Source organism: Cherax quadricarinatus, chromosome 6 (genome assembly GCF_038502225.1).
Source record: "Cherax quadricarinatus isolate ZL_2023a chromosome 6, ASM3850222v1, whole genome shotgun sequence".
Classification (NCBI taxonomy): Eukaryota; Metazoa; Arthropoda; class Malacostraca; order Decapoda; family Parastacidae; genus Cherax; species Cherax quadricarinatus.
In genome coordinates, this window is record NC_091297.1 from 4,103,488 (window position 1) to 4,118,196 (window position 14,709).

General features: G+C 44.1%; 1 protein-coding gene across 4 annotated transcripts in view; it reads left to right on the forward strand.

Moving 5' to 3' along the window:
* LOC128693539 (tetratricopeptide repeat protein 39B-like) overlaps positions 1-14,340 on the forward strand; it is a 273,976-nt gene extending 259,636 nt beyond the window's left edge. For all 4 annotated transcript variants that reach the window (XM_070079906.1, XM_070079910.1, XM_070079925.1 and 1 more), the window contains 4 exons: positions 1,327-1,470; positions 1,855-2,084; positions 7,605-7,845; positions 13,829-14,340. In XM_070079906.1, the coding sequence (XP_069936007.1) occupies positions 1,327-1,470; positions 1,855-2,084; positions 7,605-7,845; positions 13,829-14,066 (853 nt within the window). In that variant the 3' untranslated portion in view covers positions 14,067-14,340. The remainder of the gene's footprint in view (positions 1-1,326; positions 1,471-1,854; positions 2,085-7,604; positions 7,846-13,828) is intronic.
* Positions 14,341-14,709: the final 369 nt, after the last annotated feature.

Sequence of the window (14,709 nt, forward strand, 5' to 3'; positions counted from 1 at the left end):
AAAAAATCGCCAACACAATGCTCTCCAATGCTTCAGGAAAGAACAAAGCTCGTCTCCTGGCAGTGAAGGCACCACACTCAGGAGATTTCCTGTTAGCTGTTCCCAATTCCTCCCTGGGCACCCGTCTCGACCCACAGGCCATTCGGATTGGTGTTGCTCTTCGCCTAGCCCCCCCCCCATCCTCACCGAACATAGGTGTATTTGCGGCAGGGCGACAGCTGATCAATTCGGATTCATGGTCTCGTGTGTCACACAGCAGAAGGGAAGTATGCCAGACATGAGGAGATCAATGACATAATAAAGAGAAGCCTCGCCACAGCCCGTTGCCCAGCTCAACGGGAACCCCAAGTACAGAGGTCTGATGGAGGTCAAAAGCGTCCTGATGGAGCCACTATGCTACCCTGGAAGGATGGAAAGCAGATTGCCTGGGACTACACCTGTGCTGCCACATTGGCAGACACCTACTTGCCATACTCCGTAGTGGAAGGGGGTGGAGCTGCCAGCCACAGGGAGACCCAGAAGATCCGAAAATATGAAGACCTTCCCCCTTGCTATAACTTCATTCCAATAGTGTCGGAGACCCTTGGAGCATGGGGCAAGTGTGCTCTGAAGTTCCTCAAAGAGCTGGGTGAAAAGCTAATCATAGAAACCAAGGACCACAGGGCGACCAGCTTCCTCTTTCAGAGACTCAGTTTTGCGATCCAGAGAGGAAATACCTGCAGCATTCTGGGCACGCGGCCCACCGCAGGGGAGCTGGACGAAGTATTCGAGATGTAGCTCTGAGTTACCTATGTTGTTTTACTTTCTGTTGTATTTTTGTGAATGTTTGGCCAATGTATTTTGTCTTTAAATAAAACATACTTGAAATATAGGGGGTGGTAGGAGAAAATTCTCAAACAGCTTCAGGGAGAACCTTGAGTTTTCCCTGACGCAAGTTTATTCTTTTCTCTGAGGATGAGGGGTCCCTATGACAGTTCGAGAGGTGGGACCCTCATATATTTATATATATATATATATATATATATATATATATATATATATATATATATATATATATATATATATATATATATATATATATATTGGTTATGGTAGGTTATAGACTTTTTCGCAAATTAGACATTTGTAAAAAAAAAAAAAACACAATATCAAAGGCTTTTCATAGGTGATGGCATAGAATTTTCAGTGCAATAGAAATGAAAAAGACAGATGAGAGAATTCTGAAAAGTGGCGAGCAGTAACACAACATCAACTACCCATAAAATCAACACTGTTAATTGTCTGTGTACCTTGATATTATTCACTGGAACCTTCTATACCTTACAGAGATGCTGAGAATTATGCAGACAAGCTGCTTCAGGAGAGCAAGTGGTCGAAGGCAACATACGCTTACCAGAAGGCATGTTGCATGTGCATGAGGATGGATGAGCTCTCACCTGCTGAGAAACAAGAGCTCAGTGATATTATGAGGTAAAGCAAGCGCTCTCTTTCTGTCTCATGAGGAAAAACTGTCTCTCTCGTATATACAATTCGCGAACGAACGAAATAATTTACAGACGTCTCAGATCAGAGCAGGACTCGAACCTGCACACTCTTCATCAGAGTACACAGAACTTATACCACACATCCAGACTCTCATAAGTATGGGTACCACCAGACACTAGACGTTATTTCTCATACGCCATAGCACCCATACATTGTTGTAGAGTGTGCATGTTCCAGTCCTGCTTTGGTATAGACATATATATATATGTATATATATATAAAGTATACAAATCCACATCTACGTTAGTAACTCAAAACACAAGTTAGTATAATACACAAACAATGGAAATCGTGTTTTCTTCTCTCCAGGAGTATTCCCGGCCTGAAGCAGCGTATAGCTGGCAAGAGTCTTCCCGTTGAAAAGTTTGCTGTTAAGAAGTCTGCGAGATTCTTTGCTCAGGGAGAGAGTCTCACTCTGTCTGCGCTCGAGCTCATCTACGCTTGGAATGGCTTCAAGATCTTGGCCAAGAAGTATGAGAATGTGGAGAAGATATTTGTCATCATTGAGAGAGAGATGAGGAAGCTGGAGTCAATCAAAGGTGAGAGAGATGAGGAAGCTGGAGTCAATCAAAGGTGAGAGAGATGAGGAAGCTGGAGTCAATCAAAGGTGAGAGAGATGAGGAAGCTGGAGTCAATCAAAGATGAGAGAGAGATGAGGAAGCTGGAGTCAATCAAAGGTGAGAGAGAGATGAGGAAGCTGGAGTCAATCAAAGGTGAGAAAGAGATGAGGAAGCTGGAGTCAATCAGAGGTGAGAGAGATGAGGAAGCTGGAGTCAATCAAAGGTGAGAGAGAGATGAGGAAGCTGGAGTCAATCAAAGGTGAGAGAGAGATGAGGAAGCTGGAGTCAATCAGAGGTGAGAGAGATGAGGAAGCTGGAGTCAATCAGAGGTGAGAAAGAGATGAGGAAGCTGGAGTCAATCAAAGGTGAGAAAGAGATGAGGAAGCTGGAGTCAATCAAAGGTGAGAGAGAGATGAGGAAGCTGGAATCAATCAAAGATGAGAGAGAGATGAGGAAGCTGGAGCCAATCAAAGGTGAGAGAGAGATGAGGAAGCTGGAGTCAATCAAAGGTGAGAAAGAGATGAGGAAGCTGGAGCCAATCCATGGTGAGAGAGAGATGAGGAAGCTGGAGTCAATCAAAGGTGAGAGAGAGATGAGGAAGCTGGAGCCAATCAAAGGTGAGAGAGAGATGAGGAAGCTGGAGTCAATCAAAGGTGAGAGAGAGATGAGGAAGCTGGAGTCAATCAAAGGTGAGAGAGAGATGAGGAAGCTGGAGTCAATCAAAGGTGAGAGAGAGATGAGGAAGCTGGAGCCAATCAAAGGTGAGAGAGAGATGAGGAAGCTGGAGTCAATCAAAGGTGAGAGAGAGATGAGGAAGCTGGAGCCAATCAAAGGTGAGAGAGAGATGAGGAAGCTGGAGTCAATCAAAGATGAGAGAGAGATGAGGAAGCTGGAGTCAATCAAAGGTGAGAGAGAGATGAGGAAGCTGGAGTCAATCAAAGATGAGAGAGAGATGAGGAAGCTGGAGTCAATCAAAGGTGAGAGAGAGATGAGGAAGCTGGAGCCAATCAAAGGTGAGAGAGAGATGAGGAAGCTGGAGTCAATCAAAGGTGAGAGAGAGATGAGGAAGCTGGAGCCAATCAAAGGTGAGAGAGAGATGAGGAAGCTGGAGTCAATCAAAGGTGAGAGAGAGATGAGGAAGCTGGGAATCATATGTGAGAGATAATGAAGCTAGAATCAAATATGAGAGAGATCAGGAAGCTAGGGATCAAGGGTTATAGAGAGGATGATAAAGAAGCTGTGAATTAAAGCTAATTTTTTCTTGCTTATGTGATGAATTATCCTTTCACATGAAAATAAAAGTTATCATACGTAAATTTGATATCAAAATACCCTTCAACGGTGGTCCCTTGACGCTGGTGAGGGGCTCTTGATCTAGGGAATTGGATCTGTGCTCCTGTTCCCTGAATTAAGCCTGAATACCTTCCATATCCCCCCACAGGCGCTGTATAATCCCTATGGGTTTATTGCTCCACCATGATTATAATAATATATAAAAAATACAGTTGTAGCAATGAATAGTTCTACATCTATTATCTCGGTAATGGCTGATAGATATTTTTTTTTGTGAATTATAAATATTATGCAGCACTGTGAGGTTGATGAGCGAGACCCATGTGCAGCACCTAGGTAAAGACCCATGTGCAGCACCTAGGTAAAGACCCATGTGCAGCACCTAGGTAAAGATCCATGTGCAGCACCTAGGTAAAGACCCATGTGCAGCACCTAGGTAAAGACCCATGTGCAGCACCTAGGTAAAGACCCATGTGCAGCACCTAGGTAAAGACCCATGTGCAGCACCTAGGTAAAGACCCATGTGCAGCACCTAGGTAAAGTCCCATGTGCAGCACCTAGGTAAAGTCCCATGTGCAGCACCTAGGTAAAGACCCATGTGCAGCACCTAGGTAAAGACCCATGTGCAGCACCTAGGTAAAGACCCATGTGCAGCACCTAGGTAAAGACCCATGTGCAGCACCTAGGTAAAGACCCATGTGCAGCACCTAGGTAAAGACCCATGTGCAGCACCTAGGTAAAGACCCATGTTCAGCACCTAGGTAAAGACCCATGTGCAGCACCTAGGTAAAGTCCCATGTGCAGCACCTAGGTAAAGACCCATGTGCAGCACCTAGGTAAAGACCCATGTGCAGCACCTAGGTAAAGACCCATGTGCAGCACCTAGGTAAAGACCCATGTGCAGCACCTAGGTAAAGACCCATGTGCAGCACCTAGGTAAAGACCCATGTGCAGCACCTAGGTAAAGTCCCATGTGCAGCACCTAGGTAAAGTCCCATGTGCAGCACCTAGGTAAAGTCCCATGTGCAGCACCTAGGTAAAGTCCCATGTGCAGCACCTAGGTAAAGACCCATGTGCAGCACCTAGGTAAAGTCCCATGTGCAGCACCTAGGTAAAGACCCATGTGCAGCACCTAGGTAAAGACCCATGTGCAGCACCTAGGTAAAGATCCATGTGCAGCACCTAGGTAAAGTCCCATGTGCAGCACCTAGGTAAAGTCCCATGTGCAGCACCTAGGTAAAGACCCATGTGCAGCACCTAGGTAAAGTCCCATGTGCAGCACCTAGGTAAAGACCCATGTTCAACACCTAGGTAAAGCCCCATGTATAGCACTTAGGTAAAGACCCATGTTCAACACCTAGGTAAAGACCCATGTTCAACACCTAGGTAAAGACCCATGTGCAACACCTAGGTAAAGACCCATGTGCAACACCTAGGTAAAGACCCATGTTCAACACCTAGGTAAAGACCCATGTTCAACACCTAGGTAAAGGCCCATGTGCAGCACCTAGGTAAAGACCCATGTTCAACACCTAGGTAAAGACCCATGTTCAACACCTAGGTAAAGACCCATGTTCAACACCTAGGTAAAGACCCATGTGCAACACCTAGGTAAAGCCCCATGTGCAACACCTAGGTAAAGACCCATGTGCAGCACCTAGGTAAAGACCCATGTGCAGCACCTAGGTAAAGATGTGCAGCATGTGATCCATGTGCAGCACCTAGGTAAAGATCCATGTGCAGCACCTAGGTAAAAGATCCATGTGCAGCACCTAGGTAAAGATCCATGTGCAGCACCTAGGTAAAGATCCATGTGCAGCACCTAGGTAAAGATCCATGTGCAGCACCTAGGTAAAGATCCATGTGCAGCACCTAGGTAAAGACCCATGTGCAGCACCTAGGTAAAGTCCCATGTGCAGCACCTAGGTAAAGACCCCTGTGCAGCACCTAGGTAAAGACCCATGTGCAGCACCTAGGTAAAGACCCATGTGCAGCACCTAGGTAAAGACCCATGTTCAACACCTAGGTTAAGATCCATGTGCAGCACCTAGGTAAAGATCCATGTGCAGCACCTAGGTAAAGACCCATGTGCAGCACCTAGGTAAAGACCCATGTGCAGCACCTAGGTAAAGATCCATGTGCAGCACCTAGGTAAAGATCCATGTGCAGCACCTAGGTAAAGATCCATGTGCAGCACCTAGATAAAGATCCATGTGCAGCACCTAGGTAAAGATCCATGTGCAGCACCTAGGTAAAGATCCATGTGCAGCACCTAGATAAAGATCCATGTGCAGCACCTAGGTAAAGATCCATGTGCAGCACCTAGGTAAAGATCCATGTGCAGCACCTAGGTAAAGATCCATGTGCAGCACCTAGGTAAAGATCCATGTGCAGCACCTAGGTAAAGATCCATGTGCAGCACCTAGGTAAAGACCCATGTACAGCACCTAGGTAAAGTCCCATGTGCAGCACCTAGGTAAAGATCCATGTGCAGCACCTAGGTAAAGATCCATGTGCAGCACCTAGGTAAAGACCCATGTGCAGCACCTAGGTAAAGACACATGTGCAGCACCTAGGTAAAGATCCATGTGCAGCACCTAGGTAAAGACCCATGTGCAGCACCTAGGTAAAGACCCATGTGCAGCACCTAGGTAAAGACCCCTGTGTAGCACCTAGGTAAAGACTCATGTGCAGCACCTAGGTAAAGATCCATGTGCAGCACCTAGGTAAAGACCCATGTACAACACCTAGGTAAAGATCCATGTACAACACCTAGGTAAAGACCCATGTGCAACACCTAGGTAAAGACCCATGTGCAGCACCTAGGTAAAGACCCATGTGCAGCACCTAGGTAAAGACCCATGTGCAGCACCTAGGTAAAGACCCATGTTCAACACCTAGGTAAAGACCCATGTACTACACCTAGGTAAAGCCCCATGTATAGCACTTAGGTAAAGACCCATGTGCAACACCTAGGTAAAGACCCATGTACAACACCTAGGTAAAGACCCATGTACAACACCTAGGTAAAGACCCATGTTCAACACCTAGGTTAAGATCCATTTGCAGCACCTAGGTAAAGATCCATGTGCAGCACCTAGGTAAAGACCCATGTGCAGCACCTAGGTAAAGACCCATGTGCAGCACCTAGGTAAAGACCCATGTGCAGCACCTAGGTAAAGACCCATGTGCAGCACCTAGGTAAAGACCCATGTGCAGCACCTAGGTAAAGACCCATGTGCAGCACCTAGGTAAAGACCCATGTGCAGCACCTAGGTAAAGATCCATGTGCAGCACCTAGGTAAAGACCCATGTGCAGCACCTAGGTAAAGACCCATGTGCAGCACCTAGGTAAAGATCCATGTGCAGCACCTAGGTAAAGATCCATGTGCAGCACCTAGGTAAAGACCCATGTGCAGCACCTAGGTAAAGACCCATGTGCAGCACCTAGGTAAAGATCCATGTGCAGCACCTAGGTAAAGACCCATGTTCAACAACTAGGTAAAGACCCATGTGCAACACCTAGGTAAAGACCCATGTACAACACCTAGGTAAAGACCCATGTGCAACACCTAGGTAAAGACCCATGTGCAACACCTAGGTAAAGACCCATGTGCAGCACCTAGGTAAAGACCCATGTACAACACCTAGGTAAAGACCCATGTGCAACACCTAGGTAAAGACCCATGTGCAACACCTAGGTAAAGACCCATGTTCAACACCTAGGTAAAGACCCATGTACAACACCTAGGTAAAGACCCATGTTCAACACCTAGGTAAAGACCCATGTGCAACACCTAGGTAAAGACCCATGTGCAACACCTAGGTAAAGACCCATGTGCAACACTTAAGTGTCTTTATTGACGAAATAATTTCCATTCAATTTCACCATAACTTAATTAATACAAAATTATATATACATATGTTTAATATAATTCGTGTAAAATGAAAATACATGAAAAGAACAATTACATTTCAATCTTTAGAGTAATATATAAATCGTGTATGCTAGTATGTTATATAAAAAGTTCTAACAGTGTTTACAAACCTAAGTATTGGAAATTATATTACATTCAACATCGTTTTGTTGATCTTTGGTTGACTGCAAGTTAAATGTAAACTAACTAGAGAGAACATTTACATAAAACATAACGATATTCATACACCAGTGACTAAAACACATCGTCTTACTTATGCTCTCCACAGTTGACAACAGGAGTGAGTACTTCTGGGATGACTACCTGCTAGCCCACCTGGTGAAGGGTTCCTGCCTGGCCTACATGAATTCCCCGCTACAAGCTGAAGAATGTTTCAAATTCATCGTCAATAATGAGAAGAAGATCAAAGAAGATACCTACCTCGTTCCCAATGCTCTTCTTGAGCTGGGTCTCATCTTGCTTCGAGCCAATGACCTGGAGCAGTCCCGCATTATCCTCGAACATGCCAAGTATGTATCCTGGTATTATCCTGGAACATATGAAGTATGTATCCTTCTTTAATAGTCACTTATTAGGAACATTCTGTGTATATGCTCAGCCTATTCTGTTAAATAAAATTGCATACATCAACAGTATGCTATGTGATATCTGGAGGATATCTACCTGGAGTTTACCTGGAGAGAGTTTCGGGGGTCAATGCCCCCGCGGCCCGGTCTGTGACCAGGCCTCCTGGTGGATCAGCGCCTGATCAACCAGGCTGTTGCTGCTGGCTGCACGCAAACCAACGTACGAGCCACAGCCCGGCTGATCAGGAACTGACTTTAGGTGCTTGTCCAGTGCCAGCTTGAAGACTGCCAGGGGTCTGTTGGTAATCCCCCTTATGTGTGCTGGGAGGCAGTTGAACAGTCTCGGGCCCCTGACACTTATTGTATGGTCTCTTAACGTGCTAGTGACACCCCTGCTTTTCATTGGGGGGATGGTGCATCGTCTGCCAAGTCTTTTGCTTTCGTAGTGAGTGATTTTCGTGTGCAAGTTCGGTACTAGTCCCTCTAGGATTTTCCAGGTGTATATAATCATGTATCTCTCCCTCCTGCGTTCCAGGGAATACAGGTTTAGAAACCTCAAGCGCTCCCAGTAATTGAGGTGTTTTATCTCCGTTATGCGCGCCGTGAAAGTTCTCTGTACATTTTCTAGGTCGGCAATTTCACCTGCCTTGAAAGGTGCTGTTAGAGTGCAGCAATATTCCAGCCTAGATAGAACAAGTGACCTGAAGAGTGTCATCATGGGCTTGGCCTCCCTAGTTTTGAAGGTTCTCATTATCCATCCTGTCATTTTTCTAGCAGATGCGATTGATACAATGTTATGGTCCTTGAAGGTGAGATCCTCCGACATAATCACTCCCAGGTCTTTGACGTTGGTGTTTCGCTCTATTTTGTGGCCAGAATTTGTTTTGTACTCTGATGAAGATTTAATTTCCTCATGTTTACCATATCTGAGTAATTGAAATTTCTCATCGTTGAACTTCATATTGTTTTCTGCAGCCCACTGAAAGATTTGGTTGATGTCCGCCTGGAGCCTTGCAGTGTCTGCAATGGAAGACACTGTCATGCAGATTCGGGTGTCATCTGCAAAGGAAGACACGGTGCTGTGGCTGACATCCTTGTCTATGTCGGATATGAGGATAAGGAACAAGATGGGAGCTAGTACTGTGCCTTGTGGAACAGAGCTTTTCACCGTAGCTGCCTCGGACTTTACTCTGTTGACGACTACTCTCTGTGTTCTGTTAGTGAGGAAATTATAGATCCATCGACCGACTTTTCCTGTTATTCCTTTAGCGCGCATTTTGTGCGCTATTACGCCATGGTCACACTTGTCGAAGGCTTTTGCAAAGTCTGTATATATTACATCTGCATTCTTTTTGTCTTCTAGTGCATTTAGGACCTTGTCGTAGTGATCCAGTAGTTGAGACAGACAGGAGCGACCTGTTCTAAACCCATGTTGCCCTGGGTTGTGTAACTGATGGGTTTCTAGATGGGTGGTGATCTTGCTTCTTAGGACCCTTTCAAAGATTTTTATGATATGGGATGTTAGTGCTATTGGTCTGTAGTTCTTTGCTGTTGCTTTACTGCCCCTTTGTGGAGTGGGGCTATGTCTATTGTTTTTAGTAACTGAGGGACGACCCCCGTGTCCATGCTCCCTCTCCATAGGATGGAAAAGGCTCGTGATATGGGCTTCTTGCAGTTCTTGATGAACACAGAGTTCCATGAGTCTGGCCCTGGGGCAGAGTGCATGGGCATGTCATTTATCGCCTGTTCGAAGTCATTTGGCGTCAGGATAACATCGGATAGGCTTGTGTTAATCAAATTTTGTGGCTCTCTCATAAAAAATTCATTTTGATCTTCGACTCTCAGTCTGGTTAGCGGCTTGCTAAAAACTGAGTCATATTGGGACTTGAGTAGCTCACTCATTTCCTTGCTGTCATCTGTGTAGGACCCATCTTGTTTAAGTAGGGGCCCAATAATGGGCGTTGTTCTCGATTTTGATTTGGCATAGGAGAAGAAATACTTTGGGTTTCTTTCGATTTCATTTATAGCTTTTAGTTCTTCCCGCGATTCCTGACTCCTAAAGGATTCTTTTAGCTTAAGTTCGACGCTTGCTATTTCTCTGACCAGTGTCTCCCTGCGCATTTCAGATATATTGACCTCTTTTAGCCGCTCTGTTATTCTTTTCCGTCGCCTGTAAAGGGAGCACCTGTCTCTTTCTATTTTACATCTACTCCTCCTTTTTCTTAGAGGAATAAGCCTTGTGCATACATCGAGTGCCACCGAGTTAATCTGTTCTAGGCATAAGTTTGGGTCTGTGTTGCTTAGTATATCTTCCCAGCTTATATCGGTTAGGACTTGGTTTACTTGGTCCCACTTTATGTTTTTGTTATTGAAGTTGAATTTGGTGAATGCTCCCTCGTGACTAGTCTCATTTTGTCGGTCTGGGGCTCCTCGCATACATGTCTGAACCTCAATTATGTTGTGATCTGAGTATATTGTTTTTGATATGGTGACATTTCTTATCAGATCATCATTGTTAGTGAATATGAGGTCTAGTGTATTCTCCAGTCTAGTAGGCTCTATTATTTGCTGGTTTAAATTGAATTTTGTGCAGAGATTTAAAAGCTCGTGTGAGTGTGAGTTTTCATCAGAGCTGCCTCCTGGTGTTATTTCTGCAACAATATTATTTGCTATATTCCTCCATTTTAGGTGCCTTAAGTTGAAATCCCCCAGGAGCAAGATGTTGGGTGCGGGAGCTGGAAGATTTTCCAGACAGTGGTCAATTTTTAACAGCTGTTCCTGGAATTGCTGGGATGTTGCATCCGGAGGCTTGTAGACTACCACAATGACTAGGTTTTGGTTCTCGACCTTTACTGCTAAAACTTCCACTACGTCATTTGAGGCATTAAGCAGTTCTGTGCAAACAAGTGACTCTGCAATGTACAGGCCAACCCCCCCCTTTTGCCTGTTCACTCTGTCACATCTGTATAGGTTGTAACCTGGGATCCATATTTCATTGTCCAAGTGATCCTTTATGTGGGTCTCAGTGAAAGCCGCGAACATTGCCTTTGCCTCTGCAAGCAGTCCACGGATGAAAGGTATTTTGTTGTTTGTTGCTGGCTTTAGACCCTGTATATTTGCAAAGAAGAATGTTATCGGACTGGTGGTATTGTTGGTACTGGGGGGGGATTTTTTTTCCGGCATTAGTATCTGTATCTGTTGGTTTGGAGTGGAGGCCATCGACTGTGGTTCCACTCCAGGAATGACTGGATTTGGTGTACGATTTCTGCCATTTCCTGCCAGTTTTTTTTCCTTCCTGGCACTAAAAAACCTCTCCCTCTTGAGTGGCTGTGGCTACCCAGGTTTTCCCATGGCCTGGATGTTTTGTATCTTTTTGTCCCCTTTAGATGGTATGCCTGGCAATTTAAGTTATAGCACGTTCCCAGGGGTCAACGCCCCCGCGGCTCGATCCCAAACCAGGGTTCCTCTTAGTTACACAGAATGTATATATTCCATCACACGGGATGGATTTACTTGTCGTATTCCATCACAAGATGGGTTTCCCTGTCATATTTCATCACACAAAATGGGTTTCTCTGTCATATTCCATCACAAGATGGGTTTCTCTGTCATATTCCATCACAAGATGGGTTCTCTGTCATATTCCAGCACATAGGATAGGTTTCCCTGTCAAATTCCATCACACAGGATGGGTTTCTTCAGTCATGTCATGAGATCTGTCAGCTTGAGTTGAGAGACTTCAGCAGAGCAGTGAAGATCCCGTGAAGAGTTCGTGATCCAAGGAATTACCAACAGTGACTGGTTCAGTGATATAGATTCACCAACAGTGACTAAATTCAGTGATACTGGCTTACCAACAGTGACTGATTTAGTGATACTAACTCACCAACAGTGATTCAGTGATGCAGGCTCACCAACAGTGACTGGTTCAGTGATATAAACTGACAGTGACATTGATATTGACTCACCAACTTTGACTCAGCGATAGATAGCGACTCACCAGTAGTGACTGATTCAATGATACATACTTACCATGGGCAGGGTATGACTTCCCTGGTCATCACGCCCTGCCCCGTATGCTGTGGGTATCCTAGTCTGACACTAGGGTTCAACTTAGCTGTCACTAGCTTCATCCCTCGACTGAGCGAAACGAGGCGAAGAGGAACATCTTACGACTCATATTTAGCTTTGAGTTGTTGAATGATACGTAAAGATATATTCCAGGAGACTCTGCTTCAACTCAAGTGAGACAGTTCTCCTTAAGAGGCACGTAAGTACCCCTGTCTTCTAATAACATGCTCACTTTTCCACTGTAATCAACCTTCTCCATAATTACCATCGCATTTGCTTTGTCTCTTTCGTAAGGTGAAGTCTACGATCTGTCTGACTTTTTTGGGTTATCCTAGGTTCCCTACACATATGCTGCTATGTATGATAATTCTATGTAACTGTATTTGTGTTTACCTGAATAAACTTACTTACTTACTTACTTACTTCCTTACTTAACAGATCTTTGAGGACAGTTGTGTTGGAGAGGTCTGGGCAAAACTCAGACCTCTACAACACACTTGTCCACAAAGATTCGTTAAGTTATACCATGAATTATGGAAAGATCCCAGACGTCACCTTACGAAACAGACAAAGCAGATGCAATAGTAATTATGGACAAGGTAGATTATAGTGGAAAAATCAGCATGTCATTAGAAGACAGGGGTACATACGTGCCCCTTAACACCGACCATCTGAACTAGACGAGGTAGCGAGATGCGCCCTTCTCTATGGTGGATAACTGAGATACCTATGCTGCCTGTATCTCTGTCTCGCTTGGTTCATGCTGGCTCATGGCTCATGTTGGTGCTTGGTTCATGCTGGCTCATGGCTCATGTTGGTGCTTGGTTCATGATGGTGTTTGGTTCATGCTGGTTCATGGCTCATGTTGGTGCTTGGTTCATGCTGGTGTTTGCTTCATGCTGGTTTATGGTTCATGTTGGTGCTTGATTCATGGTTCATGCTGGTGCTGGTTTATGTTGGTGTTTGGTTCATGGTTCATGCTGGTGATTGGTTCATGTTGGTATTTGGTTCATGCTGGCCCCTGGTTCATGCTGGTGATTGGTTCATGGTTCATGCTGGTTTATGTTTCACGTTGGTTCATGGTTCATGCTAGTGTTTGGTTTGTGCTGGTGTTTGGCTCATGCTGGTTCATGGTTCATCCTGGTGCTTGGTTCATGGTTCGTACTGGTTCATGGCTCATGCTGGTGCTTGATTCATGCTGGTGCTTGGCTCATGCTTGTGTTTGATTCGTGCTGGTGTTTGGTTCATGGCACGTGCTGGTGCTTGGTTCATGCTGGTGTTTGGTTCATGCTGTTTGGTTCATGCTGGTGTTTGGTTCATGCTGGTGTTTGGTTCATTCTGGCTCATGGTTCATGTTGGTGCTAGGTTCATGGTTTATACTGGTTCATGGTTCATGCTGGTGCTTGGTTCATGCTAGTATATGGTTCATGCTGATGTTTGGTTCATGCTGGTTCATGGTTCATGTTGGTTCATTGTTCATGCCGGTTCATGGTTCCCTTCTTCGCTTTCCTCCTCGTCTTTCAGATTCTTTCCTTTGTTTCTGAGTGTTTTTTTTGTTGTTGCCTCTACTTCCTTCCTTCATTTCTCTTCCCCTTTTCAACACTCAGTTCGCATGCACTTTTATATATATATATATATATATATATATATATATATATATACAAATCTTTGTTCGATGATTGACAGTTATCTTATTTCTGAAAGATTTTGAAACATTTCTCATCAACTACAAATGGTAAACATGCTATTTTAATGTTTTTCTTTCAGAAACAACTACAAGAGTTACCCCTTATCACTACGTTTTCTTTCAGAAACAACTACAAGAGTTACCCCTTATCACTACGTTTTCTTTCAGAAACAACTACAAGAGTTACTCTTTAGAATCCCGCCTCCACTTTCGAATCCACGCCACACTTAACAAGATCCACAGCATCCAGAAAGGTACGAGTCAGTCGGAGGGACTGACCCCCTTGGACGCTTACCCATCCATCAGTCGCTCACCCTCACCATGTGTCAGCAAGGCTTCCACTGCAACTTCCAACGGCACTGGAACCCATTTAAGTGAGCAGCAGTCTGTCGCCAACAATCTGTGATAAATCTGAGTCGTGTGCAATTTTATCCAGAGTGAATATTGTGAAATAGAGTGTGGTATATTTTCAGTGACGCATGCTGTAAAAAACTGAATGCTAAGAATGCTTGCTACCTGTCTCACTATTTTTGTGGAAATTTCAAGTTAATAGCATTGAAGACAGCTTGCCAGCCTCTTCAGAAGCACGTAATGTGCTACATGTATGGCTACAAAGATTTTATTGTTAAAGTGTGTGTGTGTGTGTGTGTGTGTGTGCGTGTATATATATATATATATATATATATATATATATATATATATATATATATATATATATATATGTCGTGCCGAATAAGTAAAACTGGTCAATTAGCAAGAACTCATTTAAAATTAAGTCCTTTCTAAAATTTTCTCTCATACGTTTAAAGATATATATTTTTCATTAATGTTAATGTAAAAAAAAATAATTTAGCACCAAAAGGAACTTAGAAAACTTACCTAACCTTATTATAACAAGAACAATTTATTTTAGCCTAACCCAACTAAATATATTTTAGATTTGTTTACAATTTAATACTAAACAAACACAGTGAAATATGTTTTTTTCTTTAGGTTCAGAATGATTTTGGCGATATTATTGAATACACAAAATTTCGCTTGTCCTATAT